Below are 22,475 nucleotides of genomic sequence, written 5' to 3'. Positions count from 1 at the left end.
CTGCCTACCAGAAACTCGTACCATGCACAGTCCATGTTCCAGGTGTTTGAGGGGTTTTTTTTTCTTCTCATGACCAGGGGCCTTTTGTCCCATGTCTTACTCATAATGATGTTGAAGATCGGTGTTCCGGTTCGTGGCCGTTCAAAAATTGTACAAGTAACGATGGAATTTTTCTAACACCCGGGGTGTTAGTTAAAGTTTGTTTATGGCATTAAAAAAATCGGGACTGGAGGGGGCCTTTGGGGTTTGCCCCCAAAAATAGGTGCAAAGAGATATTTGCTTTCTTCTCAGAAACGACACACATAATTGCGATGAAACTTGACTCCAACTTTCATCACCCATGGTGTACCAAAGTTTGTTCATGCCATTCAAAAAATCTGGCTCTAACGGGGTGTATAAGGGGGGCTGACCCCCAAAATATGTACTGTATTTGCTTTCTTCTCTGAAACTACAGGCACAATTCCGATGAAACTTCACCACCACCTTCATCACCCATAGTGTACTAAAGTTTGTTCATGACATTAAAAAATTTGGGGTCGAAAGGATTCTATGTTGAGGTTGCCCCCCAAAATAGGTATTTACTTTCTTCTCAGAAATGACACACACAATACTGATGAAACTTGACCACCGCCTTCATCACCCATGATGTACTAAAGTTCGTTCATGACATTAAAAAAAATTTAGGGTCTAAGGGATTCTACGTGCTTTCCAGATGTTTACGCCCCCCCCCCCCAAAATATGTATTTGCTTTCTTCTCAAAAAACCACACACACAATTTCGATGAAACTTGACTACAACGTTTATCACCCGTGATGTACCAAGGTTTGTTCGTGGCATAAAAAAATAAATCCAGAGCTATTCACTTTTTTCTCCATTATATATTTTGTGGGTCATCCATGCCTACCAGTTCTGTTCTTGTGTATGGCAGCTTTGCTGCTGGGCAGCTATCATTTCTTGTAAGCAGAGCTATGCTACTGATGCTGTTCCCCTCTACCAGTACACTCATGTGCTGCTGATGCTGTATCCCTCTACCAGTACACTGGTGTGCTGCTGATGCTTGTCATGATAATGGTTTGTATTGTGTTTGGAGAATTTTGAGTACAGTGGAGTTACATGTATTGTCACGATGCTGTGAAACAACAACCACAACAGGTTATAAGATGGCTGATTAAACGAGCACCGCGAGCCATCATGGTGATCCGTAATCACGCTAGTTTTTGTGTTTCCTGGGCTCGACGATGTGACAATGGCGATGAGGATTTAAGTCAACCAAGTGTGCATCGTCAAGATGGCATTTGGAGGGACCAATTTATCTGATATTCGAGGCATAAAGTCGTTCGATACGACGGGTGATGTGAGCGTCATGAGTGTGCGATGGCGGGCTTGGCTTGAAGAGTTTGAATCGTATGTGGACAGAAGAGGCCTATTTTTGGATGGTGCGTTTACAGCCCAAAGAGCACAGCGGAGAGCACTATTATTGTTCAATGCTGGTGCAGCAGTGAGAGAGACCTTCAAAATGCTTCATGACACTGGAGAAAAAGAGAATTATGAAGAAGCGGTGAGAGCACTAAATGGTCATTACATGGGAACGACTAATGCTACGTTTCAGCACCATGTTTTCCGTTAGATGATGCAGACTGATGGGGGAGACTGTGGCACAGTTTGTGACATGTTTGAAACAAGCTTCTGAGGGATGCAACGAAGAGAGGGATCTGGAGAATCAGATCAGTGACCTAGTGGTTCAACACTGCAGGTCCAATAACCTGAGACGCAAATTACTTGAGAAAGGTGACCGTCTTACTTTGGCAGAAACACAAAAGATTTCTTCAATCTTTTGTTTGAAGATTGAAAGTTTGAAGATTGAAGTTTTGTTTGAATGTTTGAAACAGTTGAAGCTCAATTTCAGGCGATGAAATTGGATACTGGATATGTTGGAAAGTCTCTGTCAAACTCCAGTAGTCATGTCAACAAGATTACCCAGAGAGGTAAGAGTAGGTTCTGCCCGAGTAAGACAGATGAAGAATACTTCAGATGTGGACATCTGGGACATCGTGGGAATGATTTGAGTTTCCCTGCTAAAGGGAAATTATGCGGAAAATGTAGGGGAAAGGATCATTTTGCGAGGAAGTTTAAATGTAAAACCGATAGTTGTGGCAAAAATGTTAGTTGAGTGGAGAAGATCAGAAACTGCAACGATGATGATGATGATGGTGATGAGGATGGCTGTGCTTTTACAGTAAAGGGACATAGGCATCAGGAGAAAGTTCCTGCTGTGATTGGTGGTGTGGATGTGCAGATCCTGGTGGATTCTGGAAGTGACAGCAATGTGATAGACAGGGCCTCAGATGTGGGAAAAGATGAAGCAAATAAAATAACATGCAAGTCATGAAAATGCACAAAAGCTGTAACCGTGCACCTCAACGGAGCCACTTCAGACGGTGAGATGTTTTACTGCAGAAGTGAGCGTTGGTGGAAGACAAGTGTGGAATTATTGGAAATTGAGGAAAAGGGGGAGCCGTTGATAAGTAAAGAGACTGCCCAGGCATTGGGTATATAACACATTAGGCAGGGAGTAAACTCTGTGACATCTGAGACAGATCTGAAACATGAGTTCGAGACGGTTTTCAGAAGGGTCGGAAAGCTACAAGGCTGCCAAGTTAAACTGACAATCGACTCTGAGGTTAAACCAGTTTGTCAGCCGGTGAGAAGAACACCATTAGGGTTGCGAAGTAAAGTTGAAGCAAAGATCCAAGAACTTATTGAACAGGACATAATTGAGCTTGTGGAGGGACCGACAGCACATCAAGGTCATTTGGAAATTGTTAGTACCAAACAGAACCTGAGGACAAAAGTCTGGTGGCCAGGAATGGAAAGAGACATTGAGAAATGCGTCAAATCCTGCCATGGACATCAACTTGTTAGTCGACCAAATCCGCCAGAGCCTGTCCAAAGTACATTGCTTCCAGTGGGACCATGGGAGGATGTAGCTGTTGACATTTTTTGTCCGTTACCGTCTGGAGAGTCAGTAATGGTTGTGATTGACTCCTCCAGTCATTACTATGAGTATGTAATGATGAGATGAATAACAGCAGAGAAACTGGTGGCAGCATTAACAGAGATTTTTGCGAGGCATGGTATGCCATGGTATTCAGACAATGGCCCACAATTAATTGCTCAGATATTTATGGATTTCATGGACACTATGGGCATCTACCACCATCGTGTGACTCCAAAGTGGCCACAGGAAAATGGTGAAGTAGAACGTCAGTACCAGTCTCTGGAGAAGCGTATGAAGATTGCACAAGCTGACGGGGGGGGGGGGGGGGACTGGGAAGAGGCAATGTTGTCATATGTTGTGGCATACAGGGCAGCACCTCACTCTACCACAGGGGAAAACCCAACAGAGCTGTTATTTGGAAGGAGAATCCGAACCAAGATGCCGGAGCTGAAGGACATCTTGGCTGACCAGGAGGTTCAAGACTGGGATGTTGAGAACAAGGGATCAGCGAAGCTGCATGCGACTCATCGACGTCATGCTAAATAATCTGGCATGTTGCCAGGAGATACAGCATTGCTGAAATGAGAGAATCCAAAAAAACTTGACACAGCCTTCCTGCCAGACCCTTACACTGTGTTTTCCATGACAGGAAGCAATGTGTCAATACAGTTACCAGATGGAGTTTGTTATGCCAAACACGTCACACATGAAGAAGTATCGACATCAGAATGTTCCTGATATGGGGAATCTGGAGACAAGTGGTGTTCCAGAGAGAGATCAAGTGATGATCGAGCAACGAATGGCAACGCGAGGAGATGGGGCACAGAGGGGTGCAGAAACTGATGAGGCAGCTGAACTACCCATCAGAGTTCCACAGGTGGACGTGGCAGAGAAATTTTGAGATCCAGAGGTATCACCAGATCAACATACAAGGCAAGATCAGAAGGATGCATCGTTGTTACCTCATGCTCCAGGCAGACCACACCGAGAGAAGAGATTGCCGAGGAAATACAAAACTTTTGTCAGATTGCAATTATTTGATAAAGAATGAATCCAATTGCGATTTAATGTAAGAAGGTGAAATGTTGTGAATTTGTTTTGGGAAATTTGGAAGGTCGAGTTGCTTAAATGATGGAACAGTAAGCTCATGCACAGTCTTCCGATTCAAATGGGGGAGGGATGTCATGATTATGGTTTGTATTGTGTTTGGATACTTTTGAATACATTTAACTCCACTGTACCCTCCCGATGCTGTGAAACAACAACAAAAACCAGAAGTGGGAGGTTCTAAGATGATTGATTAAACGAACACTGCGAGCCATTGTGGTGATCCGTAATCACACCAGTTTCTGTGTTTCCTGGGCTCGACGATATGAAAATGCTGTGTCCCTCTACCAGTACACTGGTACTCATTTTGCCAACCTCAGAAGGATGACAGGCTGAGTCAACCCAACTGGTGTTAATTCAGTAGCCAACATGGCTCAAGCTCAGGACCCTGGGATCCTAAATCAGCCACCCGAGCCACTAAGCCAACATCAGGCTTATGCCGACCAGCGGTTCCCTGGTGATCTTATCCAGCTGCTACCAGGTGAGCACCCAGGGGTATTGCCCCGATTTGTAGTTCTCATAATTTTTTGAGGTGTTTCAGTTAAAAAAGTGAACCCGGTGGGTACCCCCCCCCCCCCCAAAAAAAAAAAATTCAGAAAACTCCCATGGTCATTAATCATGATTTAAGTGAGGGAATGATTTTCTTTGCACGCAATGGATAATGGCCACACAACTCGCTTCAGACTCGTCAGAAAGTGAATTTGACGAATAATTTTCTGATCAAGAATCCTGAAATAAGGTTGGAGAATGAAGGTGATTTAGGATGGAATTTGTGATTCGTTCAGGATGCCAATGATAACTCAGCCACTTCGCAAAAGACACGGGAGGAACTTTAACGTCTACTAATGCTAGGAGATGAGACACCCGGCTTAATATATATTTGTGCAAATCTCGTGAGGGACATTTGAAATGATCCAAGGGTGAGAATACTTTATGAAATCTAGTGAGGGACATTTGATATGATCCAAGGGTGAGGATACTTTATGAAATCTGGTGAGGAACATTTGATATGATCCAAGGGTGAGGATACTTTGTGAAATCTGGTGAGGGACATTTGACATGATCCAAGGGTTTGAATACTTTGTGAAATCGAGTGAGGGACATTTTAAATGATCCAAGGGTTCGAATACTTTGTGAAATCGAGTGAGGGACATTTGAGCTTGAGGAGAGCTTGCTGTCAAACCTCGACTCAGATTCTGCAACCGGTCCAGACGGCATCAGCCCACGTGTCCTCAAAGCCTGCTCTTCTGCTCTTGCTCACCCTCTCTCTGTTCTATTCACCCTCTCATTTTCCCAAGGTCATCTGCCATCTGCTTGGAAATCTGCTAACATCACTGCCCTGCATAAAAAAGGTGTAAAAACAGATCCCTGCAACTACAGACCAATCAGCCTTCTCCCAATCATCAGCAAGGTTATGGAATCCATCATCGCTTCAGATATGAAATCCTTCCTCTTCTCCAATGGCTTGATTTCCAATCATCAATTTGGTTTCAGACCAGGTCACTCTACCCTGGATATGCTGCTACTGCTCTCCCATCAATGGATGGAGGTCCTCAATGCCAGACAGGAAATCCGAGCCGTATCCCTGGACATATCACGTGCTTTTGACACAGTCTGGCACCCTGCCCTACTCACCAAACTCTCTTCCCATGGTATTCAAGGCCATCTCCACTCATGGCTCGCAGACTTCCTCTCCTGTCACAGTCAACGTGTGGCCCTAAATGGAGTTCTTTCATCCCCTCTTCCTGTGCAGGCTGGAGTTCCTCAAGGTAGCGTTCTGGGCCCTGTTCTTTTTCTGGTTTTCATCAATGATCTCTCGGACTCTCTGGAAAATCCTCTATTTCTCTTTGCCGATGACTCCACCCTCTGCCGTACTATCAGTCATCCCTCAGACCGGCAAGCAGCAGCTTCTTCGCTCACTGCAGATCTGGATAAAATCACAAACTGGTCCAACACGTGGAACATGTCTTTCAATCTGGACAAATCTCACACTCTCACTATGTCTCTTCGAAAGGACCGTTTACAAAACCCCCCCATCCACTTTCTCAACAATCCTCTGGAGGAAGTCTTTTCTTTCAAGCTTCTGGGTCTCACTATCTGCCATGACCTTTCCTGGGAAAGTCACATTTCAAACCTCGCCTCCAAAGCCAGTCGCCGACTGGGAATCCTCCGTCGTGCTAAGTCCTTCCTCGGCCCTCCTGAGCTCCTGACCACTTACAAAGCTTTTGTCCGTAGCCTGATGGAGTACTGCTCTCCCCTCTTGGCTGGTGCTCCTGCCTCCCATCTTTCTCGGCTTCACGCTGTCAAAACCAGGGCATTTCGGATCATCAGCATCTCCCACAATGAAGCTGAGTCTTTGGGCCTCTCACTCAATCACCGCAGGTTGGTCGGTGGTCTTTCTGTCTTCTACCGTCTCCTCTCCAGCCTTGCCCCCCTGCTCTCTCTGCGATTTGTCCCCACCACATTTCTGCAGGGCGCTTAAGGTCCGCCAACAACCTCTTTCTGGTAAAACTACCAAAATCACGAATCACTGCTCACCTTCACTCTTTCATTCCTCTTTTTTCCCGCCTTTGGAATAAACTCCCTCACTCTATTCAATCCCATTCTTCCCTCCAGGCCTTCAAAACAGCTGTTCACCACCACCTCTTATCATCCCCCATCCAAATCCTCGATCTTTTCTACCCACGATAATCCACCCAAGCCCACCTTCTTCAATTCCCCTGCTTTCCTTCCTGAAAGCCCCTGTAATGTCCATCTTCTATTCCCCATGTCCCCCGTCCCATCCCTCTCCCTTCCACAGATCTCCAAATGTCTCTGTTCCCCACTATTTTGTCCTTCCCACACCCTCCCCTCCTGTCTCATGCCCCCCTTGATGTGCGTTGTGTGTTCGCTCTCATACGAGCCTCAACAAGGTATATAAAAAAAAACTGTCATCCCGGTGTTTCACAGGAAGGATGATTCATCAATGATTGTACCGTCCTGTGTACGTGTGCCCTTCAATGGACGTTAAGCCGGATGTCCTGTGTGCTGTCATTAGAAGGTGGATGTTAAATATCCCACTGTGTCCTTCACCATGAGAGGAGAGTTATCACCGGCATCCTGGTCAAATTACAAATTCTTACTCTGACTAACTGCTGTGTTGGCAATGGCAAACCACCTCGTGTCACTTGCTGAGCAGAGAAGGACCTGCCTTCAGGCAGAGCACACAATCAATCAATGAATCAATCTTATTTCTTTTTCTTTTTTTTCACTCACAATTGTTATTTTTTCTAATTCTCGACTCTCTTGATGGTGTGAACATGTGGTGTGAACACGTGGTGTGAACACGTGGTGTGGATGGTGTGCACATCTGGTGTGGATGGTGTGAACATGTTGGGTGGATGGTGAACATGTGGTGTGGATGGTGTGAACATGTGGTGGGATGGTATGAACATGTGGTGTGGATGGTGTGAACATGTGGTATGATGGTGTGAACATGTGGTATGATGGTGTGAACATCTGGTGTGTTTGGTGTCAACATGTATGGATGGTGTGAACATGTGGTATGATGGTGTGAACATGTGGTATGGATGGTGTGAACATGTGGTAAGGATGGTGTGAACATCTGGTGTGGATGATGTGAACATCTGGTGTGTTTGGTGTGAACATGTATGGATGGTGTGAACATGTGGTATGATGGTGTGAACATGTGGTATGGATGGTGTGAACATCTGGTGTGTTTGGTGTGAACATGTATGGATGGTGTGAACATGTGGTATGATGGTGTGAACATGTGGTATGGATGGTGTGAACATCTGGTGTGTTTGGTGTGAACATGTGGTATGATGGTGTGAACATGTCGTATGGATGGTGTGAACATGTGGTGTGTTTGGTGTGAACATGTATGGATGGTGTGAACATGTGGTATGATGGCGTGAACATCTGGTGTGGATGGTGTGAACATGTGGTATGGATGGTGTGAACACGTGGTGTGGATGGTGTGAACACCTGGTGTGGATGGTGTGAACACCTGGTGTGGATGGTGTGTCTCCATTTCTCTCTTTCACTTTCGGTTATTCCACTTCTTTCAAATTTCTCCATTCTGTCACTGCCTGTGTTGTTCTTCAGTTCTTCTACTCACTCACTCTGTTCACCTTGAATCAGGCACTCGTCAGTGTGAACCTTTACTCGCACGTTACACCTCGTTATGCCGGGGTTCCTGTGATGTGTTGTAAGGTTAAATCATTCATGTATATGATGATAGATGATTATTTTGAATCGTTGAAAGAACGGAAGTAAATCATTAATGGCTTGGTCACAACCAACCCACGACGCATTTGTGCCATGACATGACAGAAAACTTGGGCAAATCGTGGGTCATCGGGGGTCGTCGCAAGACAGTCCTACGAAATTTTGAGCATCGTGGCATCGACTTGCCGTCGTGAGGCAAAATTGGACATGCACCTTTTTTGATCGACCATTTTTTTGTGGTGTCTATGCCTTGTGGTTGTCGTGAGTCTTGCGACTGTCGTGCGATAAATATCTTGTCGTGGGTACCAGAAGAAAAAATTTTAGTCAAACAATTTTATGACTGTCGCACGACTGTCCTACGACTGTCCTACGACTGTCCCATGACTGTCGCAGGACTGTCGCACACGCAATCCCACGAGTGAACCACGACGTGATCACGTGAAAAACAGCCCCCGACAATGCCCGACAACCAACGATGGTCCCACGACTGTCACACCACTGACTTGTGACACACCCACGACATATCTTTTTTTTCTGTCGCGTCCCCATCGCCAAACCATCTTTAATGTATCGTCGCCCTTGTGACCACTCAAAATAGATTTCGGGCATGTTGCAAGATCTGGCCACGACAAATATTTTATGGGTCTACCACGACAAAATTTCGTACGATCCGTTGTGCCCGGGGCATAAGTAATAAAATCTCCCTTTTGGGGGTAACGAGACATTTTGATTAGAAAACCGACACATTTCACTTCATGAACAATGGATGAGGGTTCAGCGAGTCGTGTTCAATGGATACAAAATGGCATCAAATTCCGGGTTGTCGTAAACACGAGTCCATTGGGTCCTGAGTTAGGAATCCCGCCCCCGCTCAACCCCCCATCCTCCCCCACTCCTCCTCCTCCTCAACCCCCATCCTCCCCCACTCCTCCTCCTCCTCAACCGCCCATCCTCCCCCACTCCTCCTCAACCGCCCATCGTCCCCCACTCCTCCTCCTCAACCGCCCATCGTCCCCCACTCCTCCTCCTCCTCAACCGCCCATCCTCCCCACTCCTCCTCCTCCTCCTCAACCCCCCATCCTCCTCCTCCTCAACCGCCCATCCTCCCCACTCCTCCTCCTCCTCAACCGCCCATCCTCCCCACTCCTCCTCCTCCTCAACCGCCCATCCTCCCCACTCCTCCTCAACCGCCCATCCTCCCCACTCCTCCTCCTCAACCGCCCATCCTCCCCACTCCTCCTCCTCCTCAACCGCCCATGCTCCCCACTCCTCCTCCTCAACCGCCCATCCTCCCCACTCCTCCTCCTCAACCGCCCATCCTCCCCACTCCTCCTCAACCCCCATCCTCCCCCACTCCTCCTCCACCTCAACCGCCCATCCTCCCCACTCCTCCTCCTCAACCGCCCATCCTCCCCACTCCTCCTCCTCAACCCCCCATCCTCCCCCACTCCTCCTCCTCAACCGCCCATCCTCCCCACTCCTCCCCCCTATATTTTACACGATATTGTAATATTTTAAAATGTTTCCTTGACCACGTGATTCAATTTGAATCAAATAAACACGTGATGAACAAACCTGGAAATGTTTATAAATAATTAAGTTAATAACTCACAATGTGTTCTTGTGTTTTCAGATGTACAACACACACGGGCTGTGGAAGAGAAATCGGTGTTTGTTCGTGGGGGTGACGCGGTCACGCTGCCATGTTTGTTCAACGGATCATTGTGGGGAGAACGGGCTCGGATGGGATGGGGCAGGAGAAACTCACACAGTGAATACTTCCTGTACCGAGACTTTCCGAATGAAGGAAACACTCGGAGGATGTTTAATAATAACATGAACATCACCGGCCATGGAGTCACAGAAGGAGATTTTTCTCTTCTTATCTCACCTGTACGGTTTGATGATTATGGAACTTTCACCTGTATCCACACTAATCTTTCCACTCACAAACGAACCACACTCACCACGGTGAACCTCGTTACTGCTGAAGGTGAATATTTATTATGTTCATTAATAATTTAATAAAGACATGTAATTAATATAAATTAACAAAGTAAGGGTTAAAATGTGATGTTTGTTCCACACAGTGAAGAGCCCGAAGTACCCGGTACTCGAGGGTCTTGGAGCCACCCTGATGTGCAGGATCTCTGATGGGAGTGAGGGTGAGGTGGAGTGGATGAGGGGGAAACTGTCAGTAGGAAAGGGAAAGGAAATGAAACTTTCACCAACGGAGATCACTGATGGGGGACAATGGACCTGCATCGTGTCCACCATGAACAAACCTCGTCTCACCATCAATCACTTCATCAACGTCTATCAAGGTAAGTTAATTACTTAATTACCGTCATGTGATGTAATTTATCTTTAATTCTCCTTTTATTCACATTTGTGATTTAACATTAAATATTTAATTTCTCGTGTTATTAAACATCCGATCCCCTCTCTTACAGGATCACGTGATGGTGTAAAGAGAAGTATTTTTATAACTCCAGTTAAAAGTAACATCACCTTACCATGTGTGAATGATCACAGTACTCGATGGTATAAAACGAAGGAATCACAATCTCTGATCAAGGATCGAGAGGAACAAACAAATGGGAAATTCACAATCACCGAGGATTTCTCACTTACAATCTCCGATGTTCGTCCCAAGGACTCCGGACATTACGAGTGTCATTCTGGTCGGGTTACCTATAACATTTCGGTTATCACTGTCAAAGGTAAGTTGCTCCACCTGTACTTATTGGCATAAGCAAAATTATTAGTGTGAAATAGATTTTTAATTGCAAGAACAAACAAATGTAAAATGAAATATTTATTTTCACCCCCAGCCCGAGTGACCCCCAAGAACGGACTTTCTAAAGGAACTGCAGTGACTTTGATCTGTGACCTTTCACGTCCTGTACCCGGTGTAACGTTCGGATGGCGTCATGAAACATCTGATCGTGACGTCACAAACCAGTCCAGTTTCACTCTCTCATTTACTCCTGAACATGTAGGAACATGGATGTGTGTTCTATATGGAGAATCAGGAAGGGTCATCACAACAACCTCACGAACAATCACTGCAGCAGGTTCGGTTTCTGTTTATATTTAAATTATATAAACACAAGTGGGAACTAAATGTTAAAATTTTGTTTTTTTATTGTTAATCGAGATTGTCAGGAGACCTTGGAGGTGGCACACTCGCTGCTGGATAATTTAGTCTGAGTACGATTCCCGATGGAAACTATCCATGTATGAGGGTCAACATTTCATCTTCGTCCTTTGATGGGCATGGTCTTCGCTTACATAGAGTGTCCTCGTTTTAGAGGGGATGTTAAACTGGTTGTCTTTGTTTCAGAGGGGGACATTATATGGAGTGTGTCCTTGTTTTAGATGGGACGTTAAGCTGGTTGTCTTTGTTTCAGAGGGGGACATTATATGGAGTGTGTCCTTGTTTTAGAGGGGACGTTAAGCTGGTTGTCTTTGTTTCAGAGGGGACATTATATAAAGTGTGTCCTCGTTTCAAAAATGAGATTAAGCTGGTTGTCCTTTCAGAGAGGACATTATATAGAGTGTACGCATTTTCAAGTGGATGTTAAGTGGGCTGCGTCATCTTTTGGATATCACATGTGAAGCTCATCCCAGGATCACCTTCCATAAGGTTTACTGCAACATGTACCAGTACCATGTCAACTCTGTCCTGTTTATTACTGGAAACATGAGAACAAACCACCCTTTTGTTGTTTATTTTCCTGGAAACTGTTTTGGTATTTCCCACTTTGTGAATGAAAATTAGTCCCCATCATGTCACATCTTGTTTGATGTAATCAACATTGTCCACCGAATATATAACTTTTTTTGTTGTTGTTTTGGTTCTGCGAAGCCGGCATTCCCCCTCGGCAAATGCATACAACATATAGCGGTCTTGAAATAGTTATTTCATTCGTATTAGTTTGTCCTTCCCTCATGTATAGTGGGTATATTGGACAGAATGCAATGGGAGGGCTTTTCGTGAGGTCTTTATTTACATTCTTTATTCCTTTATGTATTTTATTTACTTTATTTGCACACACACCTCTCCTTCATGCGAACATGCACGCACGATCACAGACAGCTTCATTAGCATATGCCGCCAAAACCCCATTCAAACAGCGTACCATAACCCCAACGGGTACTTCGTTTCAACCTTCTCTGTACTCTAACTACAATGTTACTACTTTCATACGACTACCGCAACACCTTCCTAAAAATACCCACAATAACCTATGCTTGCCCACCTCACCATAAACCCTTCAAACATCTCACCACAACCGCTACAAATGCTTCAAACACCTCAACACATCCTTTCCAAATTTTTCAATCACTTCACCACAACCGCTACAAATTCCGCAACCACAGTCAGCACCTTGGACACTCACCACTGTCCTTTGAAGATATTGGGGAACCATGGATGCTACCTGCCATGGCAGATGTTTGTGTTCAGAACATTTTGGCATGTACTGTAGCTCAAAGCACATGTATGCACTGGAATCCATTCAATGTCGTCTGAATAGCCCTGGCACTCTGCTCAACCATGACCCCCATTTGGTACCTAGCACACGTTAATTGCCGGAAAGCTCTCTCAGAAACCCGCACTCCATGTTGATCTTGGAGCTCCATCACATGGCTGAGTTCGGGGGTGAATGAGGTAATTTTCGGCTTCAGAGCCTCGCAGGGGTGGGGCTACTTCTTGGGAAAGCGTCCATGCACCATTAGAGGAGCTGGGAAATGCCTTCCGATAATCCTGATTCAACTTTGTGGCCTCCCTCGCCTGATATCTATAAAACACCCTGCAAAGTCGCTGAAGAGAAAGTTGAGAAACGGTTGAGTAGCGAGAGGTTGCTTGAGAGTCAGAGGTAGCTGCTGAGGTCTGGGTGCAGAGCTAAGAGGGGAGAGTTCTGGCTTAATAAGCGGTACGAGCAGAAAGATGGAATGGAGCATGTGGAGCAAAGCGCTGGGTGAACGATTGGGCAGAACGCCAGACCGATCATCGACCATGAGCATTTACATACCTCCTCACACGTCATTCTTAAGCTTTCCTCTCACACCTTCTTTCTCTTATCTTCTGTCTCATCTGCTGTGGGCGAACAAGAGCTAAAAGAGCAACCCTCCAGAAGCACACCTCATTTTTCCTTCTCTTCATTTCTTTTCACCTCATTTGCACCTCCTCACTCATGCACCTTAGAGACCCCCAGTTTTCTTCCCTCCTCCCCCTCCTAAGCGACTGGAAGCATGGGCCAGTCGGCCATGCTGATGGGCCCATGCTTGACGAGGTGTTGTGTCCCCTCTGACAAGGTACGAGGTGTTGACGACCTCTATGGTTGTCAACACCTCGTACTTTATCTTTCTTTGCTCTCTAATTTCCTCGGGTGTGTGTGTCTGATGGTGCCTGTCATGTTCATGTGAATAAGATTGTAGAAGATCCTTGTGTTGGGTTAGCTCTGCACTGTCTTCTATTGTCCTCTTTGTAAATATTTGCATTTCACTTGTTGTACAATAAATTCCTTATATTATATATGTGCCCAACTCCTGTCCGTGAAGTTCTGCCCCACTAATATGCTCTTATTAGCCAGTGCCTACTTGGCAGCTCCGCTCGGTTGCACCCAATACGGTAAGTTAACTTGAGTACGCATCAATGGCACAAGACCCCCCCTTAATGCTGCCAATCGACCGGATACGGTAACATGCGAGGTAGTATAACCCTGCCAGGATTGGTGGTACCAATAGGCGCTTGTGGTTGCTCAGCAACCTGCTGGTGTGCGGAGTTATCTGTACCCGCTGGCCTCAGGATCGGATATTCGGGAGGAACCCGAGTGCTTCCCCTCATGTTCAAACTCTAACCCCAGATCTGTAACAATATATTTTTATCTCCCCAATTTGACCCTTTCACGTGTTTTTATTGAGTTCATTTTTATGCACCATCAGAAGTGTGACTTTTCTGAATGAAGCAAATCAAACCATGTACCAAAAATGTCAACTAGTCACCTGTGTCAAGTCTCAAGTAAGTCCGAAGTCCTTGAGGGCAAGTCTCAAGTCAAGTGTCACATCATAATATCATTATCATTGACCTTGGTTAAGTATAACTGCAGTGGCATAGTGGTAAAAAAATTATGTGGGTAAATGATTACGAATGTCAGTTGAAACTGTGAAATCGCCAAATTTAAAGGCTAAGCCCAGCACGAAGGGTGCAGGAGTGGGTCTGTCTCTGTCTCTGTGTGTCTCTCTCTCTCTCTCTCTCTCTCTCTCTCTCTCTCTCTCTCTCTCTCTCTCTCTCTCTCTCTCTCTCTCTCTCTCTCTCTCTCTCTCTCTCTCTCTCTCTCTCTCTCTCTCTCTCTCTCTCTCTCTCTCTCTCTCTCTCTCTCTCTCTCTCTCTCTCTCTCTCTCTCTCTCTCTCTCTCTCTCTCTCTCTCTCTCTCTCTCTCTCTCTCTCTCTCTCTCTCTCTCTCTCTCTCTCTCTCTCTCTCTCTCTCTCTCTCTCTCTCTCTCTCTCTCTCTCTCTCTCTCTCTCTCTCTCTCTCTCTCTCTCTCTCTCTCTCTCTCTCTCTCTCTCTCTCTCTCTGGTCTTGGCTCCACATGGGTGGCAGTATGGCATCTCAGTTGTGGGTGATCTTCGGGCTGCTTCGACAACATCAGTTGGCTGTCGCCATGCTGTGGGCCATTTGTACAGTACATACTGACTGGGATTATTCTTCAACAACATTATGGAAGGTTGTGCATTCCTGGCTTCATCGAGGCAACACCACAACACTTCAGTAATATCACGAAGCTCTTCAATAAGATGTCTAACTCTATCACCTTGTTCTCGATCTGACAATGTTATAATAGACTAAAAGAACCTACTCCTCGCTTCGCTGAAAGACCAATTAGTCATCCTGTTTGCCAAACATTTTGGGCAAGGAGAAGAAAAGGAAGACAAATTATCTTGTCCATTGAGTGTTTTGATGGGGGAGGGGGGGGGCAGGGGAAGAAGGGAAGGAGAACAGATTTACCCATGTGAAGAGTGCTTTAACCTTGATGTTGTTCAGGTAAAAAAGGAAATTGTAATGTCCTCTACCACCGCAACCAGGTGGAGCTACAGGGTACAAATTTACAGAGAGAATTTATGTGCTCCCCCCCCCACCCTCCACATCCCTGCGTGAGGCGGCAGCCACATAGCCGATGTTAACCACCACACAAAGTTGTATTTGTACCCCGAGTTTGGAGTTTTCAACTTAAAATATGTGGCCGTGCATGAGAGGGAGAGAGAGACAGAGACAGTCAGTGACAGTGACAGTGACCAGTCTTTTGGGTCCTCAAGGTCCTTGGGGTATTATGGGTCTTTTGTGTCCTCTGGCTCTTTTGGGTCATCGTGGCCTTTTGGGTCTTCAGGGTCTATTGGGTCCTTGGAGTATTTTGGTCCTTTGAGTCTTTTGGGTCCTCAGGGTGTTTTGGGTCCTCGGGAACCTTTGGGTCATCTGGGTCTTTTGTGTCCTCTGGGTCTTTTGTGTCCTCTGGGTCCTTTGAGTCCTCAGGGTCTTAAAGGGTATTCAATGGTTGAAGGGGTCTCGGCAGTCTCAAGGGTCGAAAAGTACATTCCAATAGTACGTAATTAATAGATGTACGTGTGTGAAGCAGGGCGCAATTGATGTTCAAACTGTACGTTTATAGACATGCAGTCTCACGGCTTCATGGATGGACTGACTTTTTCGTTGTTCCATATTTATTTGTAACTCGCAAATACAACCTGTCACTTCATTGACGGGAATATTGGAAGGGGGGTGGGGGAAGGAGTGAGGGGAGGGAGAAAGAAGGGAGGGGAGGGATTGAGGAGGATGGGGGAGAGAGGGGGTAGTGGAGAGGGGAATGGGGGTGTTCTGGGCATGCGTTTGATCGGGGGACTTGAGGGAAAGCCGAGGGATTTTAAAAAAAACCTTTCATTTGTCTAATTCACACATTCTTTGACACCCCTTTCTCTCCCCGACCTCCAGAGAGTTGTATGGTGGGGGAGCAGGTTTGGGAGGAGGATAGCATGAGGGGAGGGACGGGAAGGCAGTGTGAGGAGAGTGGAAGGCAGCGCGAGAGGAACAGGGAGGAAAGCAGCACGAGGCGCGGGGGGGGGGCGGCAGTGTAGAAGGGAGGCAGCATGGGACGGGGGTGAGGGGAGGCAGCATGGGACGGGGGTGAGGGGAGGCAGCATGGGACGGGGGTGAGGGGAGGCAGCATGGGACGGGGGTGAGGGGAGGCAGCATGGGACGGGGGTGAGGGGAGGCAGCATGGGACGGGGGTGAGGGGAGGCAGCATGGGACGGGGGTGAGAGGAGGCAGCATGGGATGGGGGTGAGGGGAGGCAGCATGGGACGGGGGTGAGGGGAGGCAGCATGGGACGGGGGTGAGAGGAGGCAGGATGGGACAGGGGTGGGGGAGGCAGCGTGAGGAAAAGGGGAAGGAATGGGAAGGCAGCGCGAGGGGAGGGAATGGGGAAGGCAGCATGAGGGGAGGGGGGGCAGTGTGAGCGAAGGGGGAGGGAGGGTGGGAGGCAGTGTGAGGGGAGGACAGAGCAGGGGAGGGCAAGGGAAGGAAGTGTGAGGGGAGCGCAAGGTAAAGCAATGTGAGGTGAGAGGACAGTCTGTCCGGACACGTACAGAGATAACCACTGTCCAGATACGTCAAGGGAAGGCACTGTGAGGGCAGAGCAAGGTAAGGCAGTGTGAGAGGAAAGTCTGTCCAGACATAACCACCGTCCGGTCACGTCCAGAGATAAACACCATCCAGGCAACGGGTATACTAAGGGGATGGCAGGAGGAGAAAAATAGGGATGAGAGAGAGGGGTGGAGGAGTGAGGAGGTAGGGAGGACGAGAAGGGGTGGGGGAGCGTGAAAGGGGTGGGGGAGCGTGGAGGGGTGGGGGAAGTGAAGGGAGGAGAAGGCAGTGTGAGGGGAGAGGAGGGCAAGGGAAAGAAGCATGAGGAGAGCGCAAGGTAAGGCAATGTGAGGGGGGAGGGTCCATCCAGACATAACCACCGTCTGGACACGTCCGTCTCGAGTCGAGACACATGGAGATAACCACCATCCAGATACGTGCAGAGATTACCACTGTTTGGTCAGTTTGGATATTGGATACATGTGGAGATAACCACCATCTGGGATTAACCACCATCCAGACTGTGTGTGTGTGTGTGTGTGTGTGTGTGTGTGTGTGTGTGTGTGTGTGTGTGTGTGTGTGTGTGTGTGTGTGTGTGTGTGTGTGTGTGTGTGTGTGTGTGTGTGTGTGTGTGTGTGTGTGTGTGTGTGTGTGTGTGTGAGAGATAGAGAGATATAGAGGAGTTTAGCAGGGAATGTTATGCTTCATGAACAACACATGCACACACAATCATCGTGTGACAGTGTGGAAAAAAAATTGGCTCTGCAATTGAAAAAACACATAAATACGGCAAACGGCTCAGAAATCGGTTGTTATCAAATGTATTTTGCTTTGAAGCTCACAAAGAGAAACCACATAACCTTTGTAAAGCACTGCACCGAAGCAGGAGTGTTTGTCCATCCATCCCCGAACTACTCCCTCAGTTTTGGGGCGAGCCCCACCAAACCTGTGGACGTTTTTTTGGGGTCCCAGCTGCTGTTCTACGCTGGATGGGAAGTTTCATAAATTCGTCAATACAATTAATAGTTTGAGTTTCGATCCATACGAAGCTGCTCCTGATCCACATATGACGTCAGAATGGTGTTTCTCTTCGTTTACCTCACGAGTATTTTTTCCTCCAACACCGAAGGTGTTTTCACCCCCTTTCTGTTGGGTGGTCGCGAGACTACCCTTATTCTCAGGTTTTCCGTCTGTCTGTATGTCTGTCTGTCTGTCTGTTTGTATGTAATGGACAACTCTGGAGGCCAGAGGAGTCAACCGATTTTGATGAAACTTGACAGGTAGGTTCATACCAGGATCTAGTTGTATGCTTTTGAGTACCGTTGCTATGGACGCCACCGTTGCCTAGCAACGAGACTGAAATTTTTGAAAAAAATAAAAAAAAATCGGCTTCCGCGCTTTTATGCGCACTATAATCAACCTCTTTGTCAAAAAGTTTCAGCCCGGTCCGTCAAAAACTGTATGACTATTATGCAATTATATTACTATATGCTTTCACCCCAACGTGCGCGTTGGGATTCCCTAACGTAGGGTTAGGGAATCGAACACAAATGATGAATGGACAGTTGCTCGTCATGTTCCTATATGGAGCAACGAACGGCAAAATGCCATCTGATGTGTTCTCTTATCGACATATTTCAAATTTGTCTTAGTCTAGCGACCACCCATGTCGCCTACCGGTTTGTTTGTTTGTTTGTTTGTCTGTCTGTGTGCAGGATAACTCAAAAAGTTGTGGACAGATCCGGATGAAATTTTGTGGACAGGTTGGGTGTGTGACAAGGACGAACTGATTAGATTTTGGTGAAGATCGGATACGGATCTGACTACTAGAATTTTCTAAGTTATACTTCACCATTGAGAGATCAGGCCAAAACGATATATAGCACAATATCTCAAAATGTTGTGGACGAATTCGGACAAAACTTGGTGGACATGTTGGATTTGTGGCAGGGATGAATCGATTAGATTTTGGTGAAGATGCGAGTCCGGATCTGGATACGAGACTCATATATATATATATATATATATATATATATATATATATATATATATATATATATATATATATATATATATATATATATATATATATATATATATATATATATATATATATATACAGTGGGGAGAACAAGTATTTGATACACTGCCGATTTTGCAGGTTTACCCACTTACAAAGCACGTAGAGGTCTGTAATTTTTATCATAGGTACACTTCAACTGTGAAAGACGGAATCTAGAACAAAAATCCTGAAAATCACATTGTATAATTTTGAAATCATTAATTTGCATTTTATTGCATGAAATAAGTATTTGATCACCCACCAACCAGTAAGAATTCCAGCTCTCACAGACCTGTTAGTTTTGTCTTTAAGAAGCCCTCCCATTCTCCACTCATTACCTGTATTAACTGCACCTGTTTGAACTCGTTATCTGAATAAAAGACAGCTGTCCACACTCAATCAATCAGACTCCAACCTCTCCACAATGGGCAAGACCAGAGAGCTGTCTGAGGACATCAGGGATAAAATTGTAGACTTGCACAAGGCTGGGATGGGCTACAGGACAATAGGCAAGCAGCTTGGTGAGAAGGCAACAACTGTTGGCGCAATTTTTAGAAAATGGAGGAAGTTCAAGATAACAGTCAATCTCCCTCGGTCTGGGGCTCCATGCAAGATCTCACCTTGTAGAGCCTCAATGATCATGAGAAAGGTGAGGGATCAACCCAGAACTACACGGCAGGACCTGGTCAATGACCTGAAGAGAGCTAGGACCACAGTATCAAAGAAAACCATAAGTAACACACTACGCCGTCATGGATTAAAATCCTGCAGCGCACGCAAGGTCCCTTTGCTCAAGCCAGCGCATGTCCAGGCCAGTCTGAAGTTTGCCAATGACCATCTGGATGATCCAGAGGAGGAATGGGAGAAGGTCATGTGGTCTGATGAGACCAAAATAGAGCTTTTTGGTTTAAACTCCACTCGCCGTGTTTGGAGGAAGAAGAAGGACAAGTACAACCCCAAGAACACCATCCCAACCGTGAAGCATGGAGGTGGAAACATCATTCTTTGGGGATGCTTTTCTGCAAAGGGGACAGGACGACTGCACTGTATTGAGGGGAGGATGGATGGGGCCTTGTATCGCGAGATCTTGGCCAACAACCTCCTTCCTTCAACAAGAGCATTGAAGATGGGGCGTGGTTGGGTCTTCCAGCATGACAACGACCCGAAACACACAGCCAGGGCAACTAAGGAGTGGCTCCGTAAGAAGCATCTCAAGGTCTTGGAGTGGCCTAGCCAGTCTCCAGACCTGAACCCAATAGAAAATCTTTGGAGGGAGCTGAAAGTCTGTGTTGCCCAGCGACAGCCCCGAAACCTGAAGGATCTGGAGAAGATCTGTATGGACGAGTGGGCCAAAATCCCTGCTGCTGTCTGTGCAAACCTGGTTAAGAACGACAGGAAACGTCTGATCTCTGTAATTGCAAACAAAGGTTTCTGCACCAAATATTAAGTTCTGTTTTTCTGATGTATCAAATACTTATTTCATGCAATAAAATGCAAATTAATTATTTCAAAATGAAACAATGTGATTTTCAGGATTTTTGTTTTAGATTCCGTCTTTCACAGTTGAAGTGTACCTATGATAAAAATTACAGACCTCTACGTGCTTTGTAAGTGGGAAAACTTGCAAAATCGGCAGTGTATCAAATACTTGTTCTCCCCACTGTATATTTTTTTTTTAAGTGATTCTTCACCATTGAGAGAAAGGGCCAAAAACGATCTAGTACTGTATAGCATGATATTTCAAAAATGTATTGGGCCCGATATGTTCTCGTGGATCAGGCATTGTGTCGTGGAGGTATGCGCTCTACCGAGTGCCCTTCCAGTTAATAATGTATTTTGTTATATCAATGGTGCAGTTTTAATTTGTGATATGATGCTGTTTGGAATGAAAATATGGAGAGGTTGAGTTTAAAGCAGAATGAGGGAATTATGTCTGGGGTTCCACCAAATTTCATTACTCGTGGATTAGAAATTTGCCGTTTCGCCATTTTTGACCCAAGACCTTCACAAATTGGCTGTCCAGACCCTCGTGTGCATAGCACAGTTACCCAGCTAGTATAAAATAACCAATTGCTTTAGAAAGGCACGAAGACAAAAGAAAACCTGATTGCTTGTACGATGCTGAAGTTAAACATTAAAACCTCCAAGATGCGGAATGAAACTTTGCCACCACAGCACCCATAACTAAGCATGCAGGCATACATACACACACACACACACACGGAGAGTCCCCAAATTACAGATCCAAATATACCCATATACATACCTCTACCTTGTAGCAACTGCCAACTGTACCTCTCGATCGGGACAAGAACTGTTCTGCCATCATTGTGGGGCACTCAGCAAGCGACTTAATCACTCAAGCAAGCACTCCAATTAAATGGTTGGCAAGCGATAGCAATGTCCCAATGTCCAAATTAGACAAATTAACACCTTTTTAGGAGACCAAAATGCTGATCATTTCAAATCTGGAGCCTAAATTTTGTAAGGATGCACATGATAAGGATCTAATTAAATAAGGCCGTTAATTATCTTCAAAAGGGGCGTTTTAACAAACCCAAACACGCAATTTTCACTCACGCACTTCCTTGGTATTCCGGAAGTAGGCATGCAAAGTTTCATGCTGATAAGTTTCATTGTTTTGGAGTTATGGAGGACACACACACACACACACACACACACACACACACACACACACACACACACACACACACACACACACACACACACACACACACACACACACACACACACACACGTCCGGAGACGAGCACCGCCCGACGGGTCCGGAGACGAGCACCGCCCGACGGGTCCGGAGACGAGCACCGCCCGACGGGTCCGGAGACGAGCACCGCCCCGACGGGTCCGGAGACGAGCACCGTCCCGACTCGTCCGGAGAGGAGCACCGCCCCGACGCGTCCGGAGACGAGCACCGCCCGACGGGTCCGGAGACGAGCACCGCCCGACGGGTCCGGAGACGAGCACCGCCCGATGCGTCCGGAGACGAGCACCGTCCCGACTCATCCGGAGAGGAGCACCGCCCCGACGCGTCGGGAGACTAACACCGCCCCGACCCAACCACAGTCTGGACATGTCCAGAGACAGGGTGAGGGTGAGGTTGAGATAGTAGGGGAGTTAGAGATGATATTGTTACTGGCCGGGTGTCGGCCGCCAACCGACCGCTCTGAACGGAGCCGCAAGTCGAGTCGGCCCGACCGATCGCCCGGAATATAGATCGCCGCCCGAATAACTCCGAGCGACGGGTCCTTGTACAAGAACCGAAATACACTAATCAGCAGATCACGTGGGGTAGGGTCGATTGCCAATCTTAAATGTACCTAAATACCCACGTGATCCAACTACCGGGGTATTCCACCCTCGACGGATCTCGTACGGAACAAACCGCCGAGGCGAGCTTGTCCGTGCGCCATTA

At 46.5% G+C, this 22,475-nt stretch overlaps 1 protein-coding gene across 3 annotated transcripts in view; it reads left to right on the top strand.

Annotated features, from left to right (window-relative positions):
• The window catches only part of LOC147025069 (T-cell surface glycoprotein CD4-like), a 92,943-nt gene that overhangs the window by 36,783 nt on the left and 33,685 nt on the right, over window positions 1–22,475 (top strand). For 2 of the 3 annotated variants that reach the window (XM_085885626.1, XM_085885625.1), the window contains 4 exons: window positions 9,969–10,328; window positions 10,426–10,659; window positions 10,789–11,058; window positions 11,170–11,412. In XM_085885626.1, the coding sequence (XP_085741752.1) occupies window positions 9,969–10,328; window positions 10,426–10,659; window positions 10,789–11,058; window positions 11,170–11,412 (1,107 nt within the window). Of the gene's footprint in view, window positions 1–3,341; window positions 4,587–9,968; window positions 10,329–10,425; window positions 10,660–10,788; window positions 11,059–11,169; window positions 11,413–22,475 lie in introns of those variants that run through there. The other variant, XM_085885624.1, reaches the window with a different exon arrangement.

This window comes from Eptatretus burgeri, chromosome 6 (assembly GCF_056783735.1).
Source record: "Eptatretus burgeri isolate ZD-2024b chromosome 6, Ebu_testis_v1, whole genome shotgun sequence".
NCBI classification, from domain to species: domain Eukaryota; kingdom Metazoa; phylum Chordata; class Myxini; order Myxiniformes; family Myxinidae; genus Eptatretus; species Eptatretus burgeri.
The sequence above is the reverse complement of the archived record's forward strand: the minus strand, read 5'-3'. Positions and strand labels throughout refer to the sequence as shown.